This window comes from Xiphophorus couchianus, chromosome 19 (genome assembly GCF_001444195.1).
Source record: "Xiphophorus couchianus chromosome 19, X_couchianus-1.0, whole genome shotgun sequence".
NCBI classification, from domain to species: Eukaryota; Metazoa; Chordata; class Actinopteri; order Cyprinodontiformes; family Poeciliidae; genus Xiphophorus; species Xiphophorus couchianus.
In genome coordinates this window covers 14,047,969-14,069,353 of record NC_040246.1, presented here as the reverse complement: position 1 = coordinate 14,069,353, position 21,385 = coordinate 14,047,969, and the positions used below count along the sequence as shown (strand labels likewise).

Below are 21,385 nucleotides of genomic sequence, written 5' to 3'. Positions count from 1 at the left end.
GGGATTCCCCCGGAGGAGCTGGAAGAAGTGGCTGGGGAGAGGGAAGTCTGGGCCTCCCTTCTGAAGCTGCTACCCCCGCGACCCGACCTCGGATAAGCGGAAGAAGATGGATGGATGGATGGAAGTTACCGGCCCAGAAGCAGGTTTTCTTGATTTAGTCCTCAGATTTTATTCTGTAGTTTTATGAGACATCAAATCACAGTATGCTTATCCAGATGAACAATTTCAAATTGTGGACAGTTGCTGAATAATCTCACCATTACATGTAAATATACAGTGCTGTTTGTCAAAGGTTTACATACACTCACAATCAGCATCAATGTCACATTAATCTTAACCTTTTATTGATGCTTTAAAACAATTATTTTTCTTTCCATGGAGGAAGGATTAGACAACATCTAACTTGAATCTAACTAATTTTCAAAAATAAAAACTGGGTGCTTCTGTTTGAATTTATTGTGTATTTTCTTAAATTTTGTATGTTTGTGTATGTTTACAGGATATTTATATTCCATCCTTCTATCCTACTTCTAGAACTGAATCAGTTCAATAAATGAACCTTTTAAAGATATATTGCTGTGTTGAGATGCACCTGTATTACTGGGAACTACCTTAGATAAAACAGAGGGTTCATCGAGGCCAATGCACATGTTTTTTTCAATGACACTCCTCCAGTGAACGCGACTGATATGCGGTGGGCGATAGGACCCGGGAGACGGCGGGCTGCCACAGAGGCACAGCAGACAGCGCGTTTGGGAGGTGTAGTGGAAGAAAGGCAAAGAGAAACGGAGTAAATGAGAGCACTTCTGTCCACATTGTTGAAGGACTTACCAACTTAAAACACCGCCGAAGCACCAAAGTATAATGAGACGGGCACACTGTTGAGCTGCTGTCCAGGTAAATGTCCGTCTTTTCCTTCGCATGGTTGTTTACAAGAGGCCGAGAGCTAAAACAGGGTAGGTCCCCATTGTACTTAACATGAGATGCGGTTATTCTCACCCAAGCTGCCCCGCTAGGCCCCTTTCTATCGCTAAAAGCAAACCTGGAGTTAGCCACTTTCGTGGCTTCTCTTTACCGATGGAGCTACTCCACAAGAAAAGTCGGCTTCTAAATACAACTTAAAGAATTATTATGCAGCATTTAAGCCACTTTTCGAGATGTAAACCACTCAGTTTATGACAATGACCTCAGCGAACACGCCAGAGAATCTGCTTTTGCTTGAAACTGTCCACCTCTGCTGGAAAAGTTGTTTTTGCTGGAGCTTCATGGCCCCGGGAGGCGAATGAAAACAAATGAGCTCAACAAGAGGAGGGCAGCTCATTCATTGTTTAATAAAAACTACCTCTGTATTTGTTTATCTGCTCGATTGCCAGACGTTTAATCTTTGTTGTTTTAAATTTTCACAGCAACAGATAACAGTAGCCCACCTTTGTTGTGACTCTCAAAATGGGGCCTTTTAACTCCCTTGGTCCACAATTTAGAACTTCAGGGAGGTCTTAAGGGAGAAAAGTGGCCACAACAGTGTTATTTTGTAGTTTTCCACTCTAGTAATCAGTGCAATGAGATAATGCATGTTTTTCAAGTCTTCACTGTCATTATCAACACCACCTACAGCAATGACAGTTGTTCGTATCTGCTCTAAATCACTGAGTTTATTTGTGCGAGCGTGTTGAAAAGCATGTTGATGGAAGTTTAACGTTACTATGCAGTGATTTCTATTTTTAAAACCAGCAAGTTTATGCTAACAATAAAAACAGAGATGGGTTACAAAGCATTGACTTCCACTGTTTTTATTTCTTTTTGAATGTGCAGTAGGGGGAAGATAAAACACAAACTCTGCTTTGTGTGTATTTAGGATAACATGACAATGGGTACAAGAGTGGAGGAGGCTGACCAATTCATACTCCATTTTATACCTTGCAGTTCTGTTACCCCCTTGCAGTTCTGTGAGTAAACAAGCCATTTACTCACATAGACAGACTGTGCATCACTTTACTTTTACTGAAAACTTTCAATTACACTCAATATTTTGAATTATATCTCTCCTGGGTAACTCTAAATAACCTACTAGTGGTAAATATTGAGTCGTATAACTTGTATTTCATTCGAATTAAAGATAAAGTACAAAGTCTAAAGGTTTTTAAAAAAAAGCCAATTCCTGTAAAGGATGAGGCCATTTGAATCCTTTCCATGTTTGTGAAACATTGCAGTTTGCAGACATATAACACACAGTTACTGTCAGACCAAAACCTTACATCTAAAGATAAAAAAGTGCAACTTGCAGTTCACCATGAGTAAAGTATAGAAGCTTGCTTTAAGTAGTTTAATGTCAAAGTGGGTATGAAACTTGAAGGGTACAACTTGGTCAGGACAAAAAGTCCCAAGGTAGAAGACATCATTTCGAAACCACATAAAGTTGAATACAAAATTAGCAGAACTGCAAAGGTGGTGAAAATGGTGATGTGAATGAAATACTCCGCACCCATAGTGACTAATATATTGACAATGTGGCAAATAAGTTACTTTTGACAAATTTTAATATTAATTCTCACACTTTCTAGTAGTATTTGAGAAGGGATTCAGCTTTATGATCGTTTGACTACCCAAAGCCGTGATGCAGTGGATGGGAAAGCAGACTCGTATGCATTCATCCATTTATTATTTTTTTAAAGATATTTGTTTTCTGTGGATTTTTGCCACTTGCCAAACGAGTTAAAGCTGTTCTCCAGGTGTATCACTTTGAATGGGTATGGGTTTTTCCAGTAACGTGGTACTTCCTGCAGTCTGAAATCTTGACTACTTTAGCTCACCTGAAGAACTACTTTCTGAAGGTCAAGCAATGGGATTTTATTTCCTTTTTCTTACTTCCTCCTTCTGTTGTTGACTGGAAGAATGGCAATGGTTTGGGCTGTACTCCAGGTGCATGCATGCTGCAATCAAGTGTTATAAGTGGGGCCTGTTTGGTGGTCACTTTTAGTGGTTAGTAGCTAATAGTGTTTTATTGCAACTTGATTACAGTATCAATTAAATGTCTTTTGATGATCTGTCCCTTGTGGTCTGTTGTGACTCACTTCACTCACCACTTTAATTTGTTTTATTGCTCAACATTCCTGAGATCCATGTAGTGTGATATACACCTCCACTGATGACTGAAACATTGTGCAGCAATTGTTCAGAATGCAATTAAACAATTTTTTTTTAAAACAAGTTACTTTGAAAAGATGCACATAAAGGGAAAATAAGAAAATAAATGTGGATATGCACAAAAGAAGTGTGATTAGTTGCCAAATTCCATTTGTAATTTCTGTAGAGAGTTGTTGTCTTCTAGAGTAGAGGTATTCTTGATTAAATGAGCTATAACAAAACAAATACACAAAAAATCTGGCTTGTTGTTGTATAGAGTGATAGATTTTTTTTTTTCAGCAGTAGTTTGACAAGTGTTTTTAAAAACAAGTCTATTCATCTGATTTAAGTTTAAGATTGGATTTGTCCTAAACGTTTTCTACACTGTAATCTCCGCGTGTCTCCGTTTCCCAGAGTTGTAGAACAACACTGTCCCCAGGCATGCTGTACCCTTCATGCCTTCAAGTGTCAGAATGTTTGTACCGGTCATGAGACTACGTCGGACCATTTGTGTGTACGCAACGGGGGCCTGGCATGTGACCCGGCGTAGACGCAACAAGCTGGCGTAATGAAGGAGCCGGTGACTTGCTTGGCTCGCTCAATGTTCTGTTTTTGAAAATACCAGTCACCTCCCACCCAATACCCCTTCGCAGTTCTGTTGATGTAAATGGTTACATGCGGAATCTGAGGAGTGTTGTTTGAAATCTTGAGGCTTTAAGCAGACAAATGCAGACCTGCTTGGGACATGTGAGGTTTTATTAACTCTGCTTGTGTTCTCTTTGCCATTTGATTTGAGCGTTCTTTGAAATGGGCTTTAGTTTGTCTGAATTGCTTAAAAGTAAATGCATTTACATGAGTCATGAAGGTTTTGCTTTTCAGGTCATTGCAACACATCTACTATTCTGTCATGGTTGCTCGGTTACAGTTGCTGCAATATTCTTATTATCAATGGTCTATTTTCAGGGAACTTGAAAGAGGAACTTGGGACTGTATAGTAGTTCATACTAATACCAGTTCCACTGTGGCATTTGAAAGCAAACAAGTGCTGCCTCAGGGGCTAGTTTCACTAACAAGTGAGATTATTTGATCTTCTCGATTCTTTGCGATCATTTTGGATAATTGTTCAACCTTCTGTAGCAGCAAATCTGCCGCCGACTCATCTTGTTTACCTAGAAAACGGAGGAGAAACGGTTTCTATTTATCTGCGATGACGGAAGTGGTGTGGTGATGTCGGCCTGATTTTCTGCTTCCTGCCTGAAATGCATGGGACCGTCCTGTCTGGCTCACTGACAGGCTCGGTGTGTGGCATCTTCTGAAGCATGACACTGATTTGCATTGAATGGGGTGTCTCTTCCACCCTCCCTCTCTCACCACCTCCAGCCTCTTTCTACCCTCCTGAAGCTGGAGCCAGAAAGATGAATGATTGAAAACCGCCCCTGACATGAGTACATCCACGCAGGCAGGCGGTGGCCCAGAGGCCTGTGGACCATGTGACCCGCTGTCGGGGTACTGGGTTCATTTAGTGGCTGCTGGCTGCAGCACTGGCAGCAGCCCAGCTTTTTCCATACAGGCTGCAGTAGCAACAGGTTGCTGCTATTAAAACAGCAGCGCTCTGTTGCGGCTCCAGAGCCAGTCCTTGTGCATGTGTTGCTTCTTAAACTGTGATTCTGTGTGTGATCAAGTTTGTTTATGTGATGTATCCCAGTGTGTGTATAATGTGTTCATGCCTGTGTCACGGAGTGCAGTCTTGAAGCTGAAAGGATCAGACGGTTTGAACAAACCCCAGTTTTGAGTTTCACTTGGTGTCTGTATTCCTTAAGTCTGAGCAAAAATTAATTCTGCTTATGATGGTTTAATCTCAATTCTGCTCACTTGTAGAAGTGAGAACAGCATCACAGCAGAAATGTGTTGATCACACACTCAGTGACAGATGTAGTTAGGCCCTCGGCTGTAGTGATATGACTTGTTGTCTGTCAATAGACACATTCACTTCCTGTTGTTTGGCCTCGCCAGTAAACTGAATGAGGCCAGTGAAACGCAGTTCTTTCTCTCTCTCTCTGCTTTGATGGCTTTTCTCTGATGCAGCTGCAGAAAAATTGATTTTAGTCAATGGTCAGGAATTGCCTGGTGTTCTGTGAGATATTTGTGTACGCAAGCATGCCAATTGATCATTGTTTTCCTTCTGCCCTGCATTCAAAGCAGCCTGTATATTCTATAAAGTTGGCTCGAATGGATCAAAGTGCCAAGTGTTTTTGTAGTGATAGCCTGCAGGGTTTTAGTGTGAGCTGTTGATGGATGACTGATAAGTGTTTTGGATTTTAGCCAGATTATCAGATGACTCTGTATGCCTTTTAACCATACATACTGTGCCTTGCAAATATATCCACATCCCTTGAAGATTGAGATTTTAATCAAAATATGGAAAAGCTCAGAGTATTTCATCTTATTGAGTGAAACAAATTGGCAAGTAATGTTATGCTGAAGCAAAAAGATAAATGGTTTTGTAAATAAAACTGAAAAGTGTGGTGTGCATATGTATTCAGCCCCTTTAAATTGATACTCTTAAATGAACTCCAATATAGTAACCTGATTAGTAAATTGAGTGATGTGTAAATTAATGTCAGTAGAAATATAGCTGTCTGTGAAGACCCCAGATGTTTGTTGGGAGAACGTTGGCAAACAGCATCATGGAGAATCTTAACAATTATGATCAAAACATGTCAAGCAATCTTACTTAGTAGCCATTTTTGTCTAATAATATTTGTGTTGCATTATGGGTCAAAATAACTTTTTAAAAAATGCTTAAAATATGACAGGACTTTAAACGGTAGCAAGTGCTGCACATCTGGACATTCACTTTTATTAAAAATATTTTTAATTGCTTAATAAGAAGCCATGACCATATACTGTTAAATTGTTTTAAACAAATTTATAGTGTTTTTTTAGGAACCTACTTGAATATTGATAATAAATTGAGGTGAAAGCAGTAGTTTTTTTTTTTTCTTCTGATGCATTACAAACTCCAAAATCAGTTAAACATTAAAAAAAAATATTTTGGTAGCCAACAATTAACTGTTCCAAATATTAGGAACAAATTATTGTTTAAATAGAAGTGAACTATTTTTACTTTTTATGAGTATGCTCCTAAAATCTTCCAAGATATTGAAAAGAACGAGATCACAGATACAAGCGGCCGAAATGGGTTTTCTCAGTAGGGTGTCTGGGCTCTCCCTTAGAGATAGAGTGAGAAGCTCGGTCATCCGGGAGGGAATCAGAGTAGAGCCGCTGCTCCTTCACATCGAGAGGAGCCAGTTGAGGCCGCTTGGGGATCTGGTCAGGATGCCCGAGCGGCCTCAACTGGTGGCTCAGCTGGTGGCTCAGGATATAGATTTTGTGTATCTATTACACAAAATCTCAATAAAGTAGATTTAAGTTGACAATATTTGAAAAAGTTCCAGACTTTATGAATACTTTTGCAAAGCACCATGAACTGTCATATTTCTGGATTTCAGAATAAACAATGTGTCTGCACTCAAGAAGACATTTTGCAAATGTGGTGTTTGTTTTTTTGTGGCATTTTGCACATCTAATAAAGAACAGAAGTTGTTCTCTAAACTTGGAATAAATTGTTCTTCATTGATTAGATTTTTGTGATTGGTAAATATTTTGAAGTTGACATTATGAACAAATTTGAGCATGTTTTATTGGTGAGTAGCAAGGCTAGTACAAGAACAGCTGTCTGTTGTAGATCTTTACCTTTTCTGTGATTGCCTTAAATCTGCCAATGTTTCCATACTTACCATGTTCATAATGTCATTAAGAGAGAACCTTCCAGACTTGATGAACCATAGAAATGTCTAGACATAGAAAACAATTTTCTTTTAATTTTCTTCTTGCATCTCTGTGCTTCTTACTTCAATTTTTAATACTTACTCATGCTAAGATTACCTTTGATTCATCTGTCTTCAGTAACAACTTGCATTCTAAATATTGTTGTTACCACAACCTGGTTGTACTTTTGTATGGTGCATTTAATGAATAGGTAAAGGTCCAATTTTTGAGTATTAAACCAGGTTTTTCTGTTAACTAGCCAAATTTGTGGTTTTTCTGAATTACTTTAGGTCATGAGATCTCAAACTGATCAAAAAAGTCCAGGTTCTTTAAAAAATAGTTACAATAACCCTTAAGTGTCAAATCACAAACTCCAGATTGGATTACAACTACAGACTAATCTTTTTTTTTTTACCCCTCCAGGTAGGTCTTTTTTTTGTGGGCTCTAGTGTCCCTTTTACGAAAGTAGGCTGACAGGAATGGGGAAGGAGAGGAGGGAAGACATGCGGCAAATGTCGCCGGGTCCGGGAGTCGAACCCGCGACGGCCGCGTCGAGGACTCAAGGCCTCCAAATATGGGTCGCGCTAACCCCTACACCACCACGGCACGCCCTAACTACAGACTAATCTTATTTACTTGTTAACATTGCTCCTAATGTGTTAGACTTGACTGAAATTGTATTTGCCTCACATCTTTTCTGCAATATGCCTTTTTAAATTCTTGCATAAACATCACTGCAAACATGATTAATAATATTGTTGCAGAAATTTTAACTATGACACGCTAACCCAGCTGACTGAAACTTTAGGTTATAAACACTTGTGTGTCTGAGCGGTTACCCGCACTCCTCCACAGCTTGATGAGCAGCCAGATTTTTAGTTTTGTTTTCAAGCGCCACCACTTCGGCACAATAGATCTGATGTGTGTGAATAGAGAGAAACGATTCACATAAAAATATTGACTCCACTTCAGTGAGCCCTGATGTGTTTTCACCTTTAACCACACAAAGCTGGCATATGGCTGTGCAGTGCTTGCGTTTTAGATGCTCATGCATTGCAGCAGTGCTTTGCATTGTGTGTATTTAACTTGCATGTTGACAACTGAGACAATCTCATTCATTTGGGTCTCTACAGGAACTTATTTTAATTTTCAATTTCAAACCTTTGAAAAGTTCAAGGATACATCCAGATTTCCGATATAGGTCTGAAATTTGGTAAGCTAAGTCGTTACTTGTTTTGTTTGTTTTTTTATTGCTTTTTCATCTTTTTGAGAAGATTGCTGGTGGCTTAGAGGAATTCGGGTGCCATTTCATTTTGAACTAAATGTGCTACAATGTGCCTTTAGGTTTATAGAGGATACAAACTAGAGCAATCTACGGTCAGTTTGAAAGTAAGAAAAGGTCATTTACTATAGTTCTTTTATTCATATATATATAAGTAGTTCTTAAATGAGGTACTGGAATGTGCAGAAACTATGATCCACATGGATTCCTGCTATCCACTGCACAAGTAATTAAACTTAAGACAATTAAATTTAGCAGTTTTTGTTAGTCATTCCGTTTACTAAATTATGCAGCCGATAAACTGCTTCTGTTTATTTGACTGTATTGCAAATATTGCACTTCCCAAATGCACATAATACATGTTAGCAAGTCGCAACCACTTGAGTTTAGCAAAGCATTTATGCCATTTATTTACTGGCTGATATTGATTTATCAAAAAAAAAAATTTTAAGTCCTCCACCTCACTGGAAACCCCCTCAACTATGAATGTGTCTGTACTGTTTTGATCATATCGAAAGGATTTTAATCACAACAAGTAAAAATTTAAAAGTTATCTTTGGGTTAAAATTGCATCCCTGGATAAATATTTAAGGAAAGTTGTTATTGCAGCAGCTGGAAAATGTGAATATGTTGCTATGCTAAAAGCTGAAGGATAAATTTTGATACAAAAGCAAAACAAGCCTGACAGCCTAATAAAGTGTGTAGCTTGTGTGAGAATGATTTGATGTCATCCTTTTTTTTTTTTTTTTTCTTCAGAGCAGCTCTGGTCATGCGTGGAGGGGAAAACTCCTGGTCTATCAGGAGTGGTTGTGCAGGTTGTGAACAGTGTGGAATTTTCCAGTACGGCAGACTTCATGAATGCCAAAACACACTGCCACGTCATTTGAACCTTGAAATGTTGCAGGTTCCTCTTATTAAAACGACACCACTGTTGCTGCAGCATGTCCTCCTTTGGCTGGGCCATAAAGCACGAGGATCCTCTCAGTTACACTGCTTCCAGTCTGCTTTGTTGACCTGAGGGTTAAAATTTAGACAGATGGAAAAAGATCTTTCACCTCAACTTGGGGCTAATTTTTACGTTTCCTCGAATAATAGGTTACCACCATTGAGAAGGCGGCCTTAAACCCCAGGACCCCATCTGCAGGCTCCTGCATTGGGCTGAGTGAAGGAAGCAAAGTTGTGTCTCTCCTGGTGGGAAACCTGGATCCTCCATCTTGTCCACCAACATGACCAATGTGGTGATCGTCAAGGAGGGATGGCTGCATAAAAGAGGTAAAAACACTGATCATGTGTTTTGGCTGCACATATCTTTCAATATAAATATGCTGCTTGAAGGCAGTACTTGATAGGATTTTAAGGACTGGGCAATTTGGCAAGTAATTATATCACATTTTTTCTTTTCTACTTAAATCACAGTTTTTAATTCATCGCAATCTCTTTGGGTCCAAGTACATTTTTAAAGAGTTTTATGAGTTTGGACAATTTTACCAGCTTGTGTCATACAGAATAATTTTTTTTATTACATTGCCATACTAAAAGCTTACATTCTGTACATTTTGTCTCAAACTGATTTGCCAAAGTCAAAGGGATACATATCTTAATTTAAAAGGTAAACAATTATTACATCTTGACAGGGTACAGGGTGATCTTGCTACATTGCAGTGATTTAATGTTCACAAAATTTGAAATAGCATTTTTTTTATTTGATCTCTCTCACCAACACAGACAGAATGTCTTGTGCATTACGTTATATCTATCTGGAACAAATAACTTTATGCAGTCCAACACATTGTCCACCCAACAATCAGACTATTCTGATTTTTACAAGCAAAGAGGATACTGAAAAGCTGTTTCAAAATATGCTATTTAAACTGTAGCATGCTTTATTTAATGCTTAAGGTCCTTATTGTGAAATTTTGCTATCTCAACAAAATTAAGCACTTTTCTCTGACCCGAAAGTGTCCAGTCTTCTTGCTACACACCATATTTGAAGTACTAGTGGGGGAAGGTGATTCAACAGTGTTGTTCTTTGTACATATTTGCATGTATTGTAGGGATTAATTGTTTTTAACAAGCAATAAGTTGTTGAATTTCCCTTTTGAAGAAAATTCTACTTGATCTGTTTTAAGAAAAAAGTTTTCTTAAACAGTGCAATTTATTGTTTAATACAAACAATTTGTTTTAAATAATTGTGCTAGCAGTCCAAATATTGGATACAGTCATTCTAAGGGCCACAAATGGCCTCTGGGCTGCACTCTGGACACTCCATACAAAGCTGGTGTCAAGCCTAAACTTGCTTCTACTTTACAAGGCAGCCAGTGGCAGCTGGAGGAGACGAATAATACTCCATGTATTGGGGACAAAAATTTATTTATGCTTTTTGTATATTTTTATTTTTAAAAAATGCTAAGAATTAGCACTGTCTTAGATGGTGGGTTTTTATAAAAGAAAGTTTGACCACTGTCGCCAGATACGGCTTTAATGGTAATATGGTAATTTTAGTTTAGAATGTCAATACTTTAAAACTTGTAACTGTTTCATCCCTGCAACCATAAAGCTAGTTTATGAAGCCAAAGGAGAAAGAGGAACCCGAGCATCCGAGCAAGAACATAGAACTATGTTACACAGAATGTGCATAGAAAAAACAGCAAAGCACCCCCATGTCCTTAATTTTTTCCTCTGATCAAAGTTTCTCAAAACGCTGCTTGAAAGATCAAATTAAGCCTTTTTCCCAACAGCATGAAGTTGAAAGGTCTAAAAGATGCATTGGAGGGGCTTTTTTCTACTCTGCACCACCTTCCTGCTATCTGCTTTAGGTTTTGCTCTCTCATCCTTTGCAGCAGAATGAACCATATGTCATGCAGAAGTTTCCTCTTAAATGTCTTCCTATATCTACTGTACATTCTTCCTCTTTATTTTAAAGACCTTACTTCTACTGAAAATGCTTTTCTTAATTTGTTAACTGCATCCCCCAAAATGAGTGTCATTGTGACCTGGCAGTGCTTACTATTTATTGAACAAAAGAAGATTTCTCAGTTTGTGGATGGTTACTCTTTAGCAAAGATGAAGCCAATAAGTCATCCTATTACAGTAACCAGTGGAGATCTCTTTGCATCTGTATTTAATTTTAACACTGTGACTTACTATTTACATTTGACGATAGTGATCGTCTTGCTTTCAAACAACCCCCAACTATTCAAACATGTAGGTTAACCAAGCTACCACAGAACTCAAACTATGTAAAGAACCTAAAATATGTTCATTGCGCAAAAATATTTTCAAACTCCCTGTTGATGCATGTTTGCGTTCAGCTTTAAATTTAGATATTGGAATTGATCCATTTTCACACTAGTAGTTGAGAATATAACACTGCTTTTTTCCCCCTAAATGAACAAGCAGTTCAATTTAAAAAATCTAAGCTGTTAATCTGTAAATTTTGGTTGCAGAGTCCCCTGAGGGGCTCTTTTGAGTCTCCCCCCCACCAACAGTGTTGTGTGGTGTTTTGGCATGGTTCTGTGTCAGGCGTGATTCCCGTTGTTTGGACGAAAAGGCATTCCTCACATACCTGCAGGCTTTGAGCAGCTTTATGTGTGCATACTAACTCTGCCTTTCGACTGCGGCTTCCTCACAGAGCTTGCTCCATCACCACCCGGGGCAAAGTAAGGATAAGAAACTTTTCCAAAACCACTCAAACCTTCTGGGCTCCGAGCCATAGAATAAGTTTTACTGGAAGAGGGGAAACTGTAACTTAATGGATAAGGTAATAGGAGCAGGTCCCTTACAAAGAGCAGTTTGCTGCTGGGATGTTGCTATAACTTCAAGACTGAGTTCAGTCTCAGGATGATGCGGCTTTTGCTCTCCTCCCACGTAGAGATTGGGTTGTCTTATTTCATTACTGGGAATGTTGGTTTACTAATATATATATTATATTAGATTATACAGTATATATATAATATATATTTTTTTAATTGCATTAACAGCAGCTAAGGAATTGAGGACTAGCTGACATAAAAGCCTTCCTTAAAGTAGCAACTGCAGAGTTTTGGTAAATATCTTAATACAAAACACATTTTTGCAGTGCATCAGAAGTGTCTCTTCTGCTGCATAATGAGTAAATATTTTAATATTTAGTTTTTTTTTATTTTGCCCAGTGGTTCATGGCCAAAATAATATGGACTCCTGCGGTCCATATTAAGCCTTATTTTTATCATTGCCATTTTTTCTTTTAAGTTTATGTTTGCTATGGGAGAGAATTCATGTGATGCAATTACTTAAATTTAAATTGTGCACCATTTTGTGCTTTTGCTTGTAGTCACTTGGGGATTGATTCAGATTTTAAAATTCCTGGTGTTGCATTGTTTTGTTACAAAATGTATTAAAGAAGAGTCAAATTGATTATTATTTTTCATGGTTCAATCGCAGTCTGGAAGATGGAAGCGTGTCATTATTTTCTAGGTCTGGACAAGTACAGAAAAATAAATATGGAGAAATACTTTTATTTAGAGACTTCATTCCCTATCCCTTTGTCCAAAAGTTGTCCTTCCTCCCTTACTTTTTTCTTTTCTTCCTTCCTTCTTTCCTGCCTTGTCTCTCTGTATTTCCGTGTATGCTGTCCAAGCAAGAGGGAGAAATATCTACCTTAAATTCATGGTGAAAATTAAATTTTATATTTTAAAATGAATATAGGAATGAGAATTCTGAAAAATTGAGTCTGAGTTGTTTAAACATTAAAAGAATTGCAGTCTAAGAATTTAAGCTGAACAGACAGTGAATTAAACCTTAAATAGTGTCATTTTACAGAGGTCTTAAGCTGTGGGTAGTCATGTTACTTTTTTGCTCCTCTCCTTGTCTTGTCTGAGTCATGAAACTGGCAAATGTCCATTTTTCCACACCTTCGCTGGTGCTGATAAGAACGGAACATTCTTATTGAGAGCCGGTGTAAAATGTAACTTCAAGATTAGTCAAATAATGACTGGGATGAGAAAGGCGAGTTTGTATGACAAGTATCCACACACATTAACACACAACTCCTGCAGTGACACCCCTTTACTTATGACACACGCTAAACAAACAACCCGTCAGGAATAATGAGTTGGCATGCTGTCGCAGCCCAGCAGCTGTGGCCTGTGAAATGTCACCCCGAGCCTCCGTGTTTTGATTGGAGGACGTTCGGCCGCTTTCCTGACAGGAAGGCTTTTAGTGTCGCATCACTGTCATACACTCGTTGCCCCAAAGCCACTGCACAGAAGGTGAACCTGCAGCAGCCCTGCTTTGCTGTCCGTCACCCCAGCCAGGCGTCCCGCACCTTCGCCTGAGCTTTTATTTTGTGGCAGTGCCACCCAAGTGACTCAAATCTCTGCGTGGGCATGATAATGAACGGCTCACACAACTGCACCATGCTCATTACTCCCATGTGTGCACCGAAAACATCAATTTAACATCTCAGAAAAGATAAACCTTCATATTTCCATCATTGTTTTGTCTGCGTTCCATGAAACCCAGTCATGCAGTTTTCTACTTGTGTAACTTTACAAAAACCAAACTCATCCTGACTTCATCCTGCCCCAGTAAAAGTTACTGTCTCTTTGTGGTGATTGGATTTCACAGTGGGTCAGTCCCAGGCACAAAGCACAGCTGCTCTAGCATGTTAACTAAACAAAGCCATGCCATTCACTCTTACTCTGATTCCTTTCTGATTAGTCATCTTGAACATGCACGTGCAAACTGTTTCAAGACTCCCAAAAGAAACTTGAGCAAGTATTTTGCTTCATACTTTGCAGAGCTAGGGTGTCTGTGTAACTCCACATTCTTAGCCTTGAAAGGTTGTGAACATTTGTTGTAGATTGGCTGCCTTCAGTGATCTCATTCTGAAGGACACACCTTCATACTTTCTTTTTAGGCTTTGTGTCAAAGAAATGTGCTCAAATTGTTGAAGCCTCTTGATGTGCTGGTGTGGAATGGTCAGTTTTACAATGCAGCTGTGAAACTGGCAGAAGTGGTGACTTGAGTCTGCAACTTGGATTGAAGTTGCCGTAATAGTATGCTCAGTCTGTGTCGATTTTTTTGTTGTTGTTGTTGTTGTTTTTTGTAATGTTTCTTGACAGTACTAGCCAGAAAAAGGGGTTAATAGCAACTTAGGTTTTTAGTCTTGAATTCTACCATCTAGCAAGTTGATGGATTACTTAACCAAGTAAGTAATCCATAGACTGCAGCTCTGACAGACTTACACACTTTGGATCTCTGTTTTGCTCCTAAACCTTTGATGTTTATTGTAACATTTAAATTACTGTACACATTTCTCTCATACTGAACTGTTCTAAAAGACTTTGGCTAATTTCCCAACAAACTAAACTTCATTTACATCAGACATCTTATTTCCACACTGGTAAGCTAGTGTCATCACAAAGACACTTAAGATTCTTTAAAATAAAGGCAATTCATGTTAGGGTTTGTTAACAAACTCTAATCTTTCTTAGTAATACAATAAATTGCACTTTGCCCTTTATTTGTTGTAACAACCAGGTAGGACTTACTTATGATGCAATCATTGATTTATAAAAATTTTAATTTATTTAATTTCTGATAAGCTGATCACTAGGCAAAATCAGTCCCCCTCCACCTCCCAATACTTGTTTAGCATCTTTGCTTGTTTTGTTTTGTTTTAAAACAGTATTGAGACTTAAAAATCAAATTCATTTTTAAATGAATCTGATTTTGAAGAAGAAAAAAAACTGACCATGTAAAATTCCATCATCATATCTACTGTTATGAGACTTGAAAACATAACTTCTAAATGCAGATTTAGTTAAAAGCTTTCTTAATAATTTTACATGCTGAAACAAAAGAGACCAAAAGCTACACAATCTTGTTTAATACACTATATAATAATCAAATGGATTAATAGTAGTTTATTACATCATAAGACAGAAACCTGTAAAAGATTTTATGAAGTGGTATTAACAAATTGTTACTTTTCTTTTTAGATGGTGGGATGTTTTTATATTGTTATGATACTTTTAATTTACAATATATTTTTATAGGCGTTAAAAGCTTATAATTTTATATTGGGGCAAATAATTATTTGTTTTCATACTAGAGTTACATATTCCATGTGAGGTTGTAAATTTTGGATAGAGAATTGACTTAGACTTGGTGGGGAAAAAAGTCCTTGTGAATGTCTCTGAGAGGGTACAGTCTGTGTGAAGCATGTTTATTTAGAGAACACCGCCAACAGGACATCACCCAGCAAACTTGCGTATGGACCACATTGCAAGTACGGGCTTGCACAAACACTGTAACTTTGTAGTTGGTATCGCAACCAATTGTTATGTGTCCGCTTTTATGTGCTTTACAGTGTGCACGCAATACACACTTTGAATTTGTCTGCGGACCCATGCTGCAGATCCTGAGCAGCATATTTTTTTTTTTCCTTTGGAAGAAAAAAAACAACCAACATCCTTCCAAAGTTTCCTTCAAAGCCAGAGCATCATCAGACATCAAAGCAGCAGATTGTGGGTTTCTTAGTTTTCAGCAAAGCACTGTGGCCAAAAGCTCAGTGAAGCTCGACAGAACAGCTCTTGCTTGTCCTCGCCTCTTCCCTGGCCCTTGTTTGTTTGACTCATTTGCTGCTTGACAAGTATAAAGAGCCGGCCCCCTCGTTAGGCTAACGAAGGCCACAACAACTGTTGGATTTGGGTAACACGCTCAGCTGGCTCAGACTCGCGAGGGGAGAGAGGTGCAGAGAACACACCAGTAGAGGTGGTGTGGAAAAGATAAAGGGGTGAAAAAGAGAGGCAGAAGTTAAGCGGCGTCCTTGTGATGTTCCCACAACATTGCTCAGTGACCCAGTCGGCATGAGGAGAGCTGATGGAGGATGTGTGCGACGTGCCACACAGACCCTCTCATGGTATGGTTTGGAGCTCATCAGCTAATTGGTCCCTTTTGCTGGTCATGAGGTTGAAGGACACCCATGATGTGCTCCTCCAAGCAAAACCTTGTTGGTGGTCCAGGAGAGTGTATGGGACGCAGAGGGAGGATGATGTAGGGAGGAGGAACTCTAAAACATCAGACACATTACATGGAACAATGGGTTTTTTTTTGTTGTCATCTTTTGCATATTTCTATCTGATGCATGTGGTGAACAGACCTGCAAGAATCCAGCCCACAGTTTTTCACAGAAGTCATGGTTCACCTTTTTTTTTTTAATACCTCCTAAAGGCGAACAGAGTTTCTTCTACTACTAAATGCTCTTCAAAGGAGCATGCCCAACTGATTAACCATATCTCATGATTCTGTCATGCTGACTGTTTCAAGACTGCAGGTCTTTGACTCTCTGCCAAATTTATTGCTGGGCTCAGTCTGGCTCCTACAGATCCCCTCACTATGGCTGTCAGCAACCACACATTGCTGCACTGCACAGACACACAACCTTTTGTATCTCATCACTGGAGAAAATTTCCACTGAATTTAGTGAAATGATTCCTTTATATGGTGATTTTTTTAAATAAAAAAAATCAAACTTTCATCTATAAATTGCAATTATTAAACTCCATATAATTCCCAACGGTATTAAAAACCCAGTTCAATCGATGCATACTGTATTGTACATGTGCAGCAATAAAGCTCCACAAAGGGGTTTGTACGTAGACCTAAGGTTTTTAATGCAGAACTCCCTTTTTAAGCTTTCTTTGGAGAACTGTATCGAAGATCAGCATGGCTATCTGCTTTCCTGAGAGATTGAAGATGCAGTATCTTAGCTAAATTTACCTTAACTGAGATGTCCAAATACTTTCAACATTTTTGAATCCAGAGAGAAGTTGAAATGTCAGAAAGATTAAAAAAAAAAAAAAATTGCTGGAATATGTTCTGCCTTCTTGTTATCTTTTGGAAGTCTTCCTGCCTATTGATCTGTTGCAACTTCAATGAAACACAATGAACGACATATCTCAATGTTTTAGAACAGTTTCTTTTTGAATAGCTTTTAATAGCATGTCACTGCTTTTTCTAATTACATTTGTTTAACCCCTCACTGAAAATTTTGAGTCTTCTCCTTTCAGCTACATCAAGTAATAAAAGTGTTATTGTCGTGACAACCAGGTTTCAACCTGGTGCTAATTTTGTTGGTTAATTATACAAAATCCCATTAAAATACACTGAGGTTTGTTGGCTGTAAAGTAAAAAATGTGGAAGCCGTCAGGAGGCATAAATAAGTTTGTGAAGCTGTGATAGCCTGTGATAGGAAGGATGTTATGTGCAATTTGTTAAAAACCTTTACAAACTACATAGTAGTTCAAGCCAGAGAACATGCAAGTACTAGAAGATGCACTAACTGATCAGACAGAGGTTTCCCCACCAGGAACTCAGTGCTCTGGAAGGCCAGGTTTCTGGCCTTCAGCGCAGACCCCCTACTCCAGGAAATGGGAAAATGGGAAGCAGTCTTTCTGTTAAATGTGGTGGAGAGAAGTAAATTACTGGGGTGCAGCTGTCGGCAGGAAAGAGTGCTGGCATGGTGGTGGAACCAGGAGACTGCGGGAGGTGTCACCTCCACCAATTTGCTTCCTCTCATGACAGTCCTGCTGTGTGCTTACTTTTCTGTGTAGAACCCGCCTGCTGGCTCCAACTGTGGTTCTCAGTAGTGCTCCATCTTTTTTTTTTCTCTTTTCTAATCACCATCTCCCTCCCCCCATTTTTGTTTCCCTACAGTCTCCATCACCATCTGATCACATGTTCTTTACCGTTCTTGGTCCTTAATATTTCCTGCTTCCCAAATCCCTTGCCCACCCCACTGAGCACATCCCCCTACTCTCCTCCATTTGTAGCCCACCACTCTGTTACTAGTATAATGCCACCACTGACAGATCAGACCAATAGTGGAAGTTTCTAAAAAGCAGCTAAATGTTCCCAGTCATATCACTGGCACTGCTCTCCATCTTAGCATGGTATTTTTAAAGGCATTGTTTCAAAACAAGAGGACAGAAATGTAAAATCCCTTATGTATGGGGTTAATATTAACTGTGAAATACAATGTTGCTTTGCAATTGCTGCTTGTTTTGGAAAATAAATTACCTTTTAGTTTTTGGTAACAGTTTACTACTAGTAAAATTACCTATGAATTATTTGGAAAACTTATTGGTTTAAGACCTGGGACTTTGACTTGGGCCTTGCGTGTCTTTGCTTTAGGCTCAGCATGAAATTTATATGCTTTGACTTAGGACCTAACTCGAGAATAGTGTGTCCAATAGACTCTTTAAGGTGTTTTAGCCTTAAATTTATTGTTATGTCACAATGTAAAAACTGTATTACAATGACTTCAACGTCAGAAGAAGTGTGTAACTTTCATACATGTTTATTAAAGCCAGACAAAAACATCTTCCAAAGGACCAGCAACTCTGCTTCATTTCTCAAATAGCTTCTAATGGTCAACGGAGATTGTGGTTATTAATGCTGCAGAAAAGAGGGAAGAAAACTTAAATATTTCTTGAGATGAAGGATTTACTCCCCTTTTGGCCACAGCTAGCTCTGACAAGATCTGAGTTTAAATCCATTGTGGTTAAAGTTAGAAAAGACTGAATTATAATTTTGAAAAAGTCAACCATTTCAAAATGCTTAGTGCTGTACCTTTGCAAAACTCCATCTAGAGGTTCCTGTTGGATGAAAAGCTACTATGTCCCTACCAGAGCTAATTTTTCTTGTCTAAGTTTCTATCCTCGTATTTGGCTTTTCCATTGATGTTTTCTTATCTTTTTAAGTATTGGGTCTTACATCAGTCCTTGAGACTTTATTGCCACTAATTTGCGCTAAGTAATCTGTGTTTATTTGTTTGCTGTGCAGTAACCCAGTTAACTAATCCATGGGTTGCTTGTTTACCCAGGGAGAAGGGGCAAATCTCAGCCCCTGTGTGGCAGGGGGGAACTTCCCACAGTGTCTCTATGGTAATCAGCAGGTGTCACTCACCATGGAGAAGAAGTGAGTGCTTTCTTATGAGCGTGAGAAAGAGGGGCAGCCTCCATCGCATCCCCAACCCCCTTGCTTTTTTTTTTTTATCTTGGGGTAGCAGCAGCCCTAGCGACAGTGAGAGGGTTAGATTTCAAAATAGGATGGTCCTTCAGCTCAACATGATGATGATACGTCCAAAGTCCAGGCTTTGGACTCCCCCTTCTAGCCACTGCTTGGGATAAAAGAAAAATTTATGTCAAGAAGAACACAACATAAAAGTGTCCAAACTTCTGGACAGGTTACAATGGCCTATTGGTGTCTGTTTCACAGTGAACAGTGAAATGGGTAGAGAGCTCTTTAGACAGCATGAAGTTTAGCAGCATGCCTTCCGATTCAACCAATTCATGGTGGAAGTCAAGATTGTGGTTGCTGGGGCTCATTGGTGACCCCTACATCAGGGAGCCCTCTCTCCTCTGGAGCCCACAGCTCATTAAGATGCAGGGCACAGGGCGGCGGGCCGCAGCTGCAGCCTACAGGCAGAACCCGGCAGAAAATGGCCGAAGGGATGGCGGGGGCGGCTGAGGAAAAACCAACAAAAGGCAAAGCCCATCCTCCCCCTCCTCCCTCGCTTTGGAGTTCTAATTCCCTAATCCTCAACCTCCGCCTTACCCCCTCCTTCCACCCTTCTCATCCGATTCCCACCACTCAAACACACACATGCACAGTTCATGGAGTTACCACTGGCTCCCTTCCTCTCATCCCCAAGCTATGAATGGCCAGACAGGGGACAAAACCCAACAGCAGCCTACTCAGGAAGTCCAACCACTGGGTTTGGGCAGTGAGAGGCACATTTTGTCTGAGCCTCTCTCCCCCCGCTCGCTGTGAGAGATCACTTACCCTCTCATAACACAAATGTGGGTATGGTTTATCCAATCATCTTTAATGATTCTTTGCAACTTCACAAAGAGGTTTGTATGCATCAGACCTGTTGGTGTGTACACATTTTTGCTGCTATATGATGAGTTTTTATTCAACGCTAACAAGCCAAGGCAGCTGGGACATCAGCATTCCTGTTGTTGTCACATGGAGACGGTAGAGGAGGACGTTCTTTAGAGCTATTAACCTCTTTCACTTCCTCGTTGTTGTTTTTTTCTTTTCCGTGTAAAGATTTCCCCATTTCTCCCTTTATTTACCAGTTATTCTATAAAACTTCTCTCTCTAGCTTTTATGTTCTAGGCCTCTTAAACAGAGGTAAGGGGGGAACTTACAAAAGGCTCGGGCACCTAAAAGTGCTGTAGGTTTTGCTTTCTTACAAGTCTGTGATGTTTGGGTAAGCATGTCCCAATTACAGGTATGAAGACAGGTTTTAAAAAGCTTGGGTCTCAAAACCACAACAATTTTTCAGCATGCCATTCCCACAGTGTGAAGTCGGTTAACAAGTTGCCAGAGAAAATGTTGGAGTAACCAGAAATTTCTCTGGCTGTATGGAGCATGGGGCAATGGAAGGTTGACATCCATACTTTGTACATGGGTGGCACAGTTTACTCCTGCGCCATTACCTTGCCCAACTTTAACCATTTCTAAACACATTTTCTTTCTTTTATGTATGGGTGGTAGCTTTCTTATGCTATTTGACTGGCAGGGCACAAGTCACACAGTTTTCTGACAGTTAAAGGGTTTTACACCGTAGGAATTGGTTGATCAGAAATTTTAGCATGCAAGAACTGTTTGTCAAGTAGCCAACTGAGCTGATAGTCAAACTAATTAGCCAGCTAGTAATAGCAGCTTGTTCTGTACTGTATTAGCAAAAAGACTGGATCAAATTTCTTTACTCATTCACTTAGGAGGCTTTAAAGTGGTGTCAGCCCACAATTGGCTTGTTTAAAAAAACAATACTTTAATGCATCTAGAAAGGCTTTTCACAGGGTTTAGCACTTTGATTAAAGGAATTTCTGGCCATTGTGAGGGCAGACATGGATGTTGAATGAGAAGGTCTGACTTGCACTCAATTCCGAAGTTTGAGGCCAGGACCAGTTAAGTTTTTCCATACTATGCTGTCATTTATGTCCTTATGAATCTTGTTTTGTACTGATACACAGTCAGTTTGGAACGTTTCCAGCCAGAAGCATCAGTCCAAAATGCCTTGGTATGCTGAAGTATTAAGAGTTTCTTTCACTGGAACTACGAGGCCAAGCCCAACTTCTGAAAAATAGC

General features: G+C 39.3%; 1 protein-coding gene across 1 annotated transcript in view; it reads left to right on the top strand.

Moving 5' to 3' along the window:
- The first annotated feature begins 719 nt into the window (after positions 1–719).
- akt1 (v-akt murine thymoma viral oncogene homolog 1) overlaps positions 720–21,385 on the top strand; it is a 44,112-nt gene continuing 23,446 nt past the window's right edge. The window contains exons 1-2 of the mRNA XM_028000434.1: positions 720–897; positions 9,332–9,508. Coding sequence (XP_027856235.1) covers positions 9,463–9,508 — 46 coding nt within the window. The 5' untranslated portion in view covers positions 720–897; positions 9,332–9,462. The remainder of the gene's footprint in view (positions 898–9,331; positions 9,509–21,385) is intronic.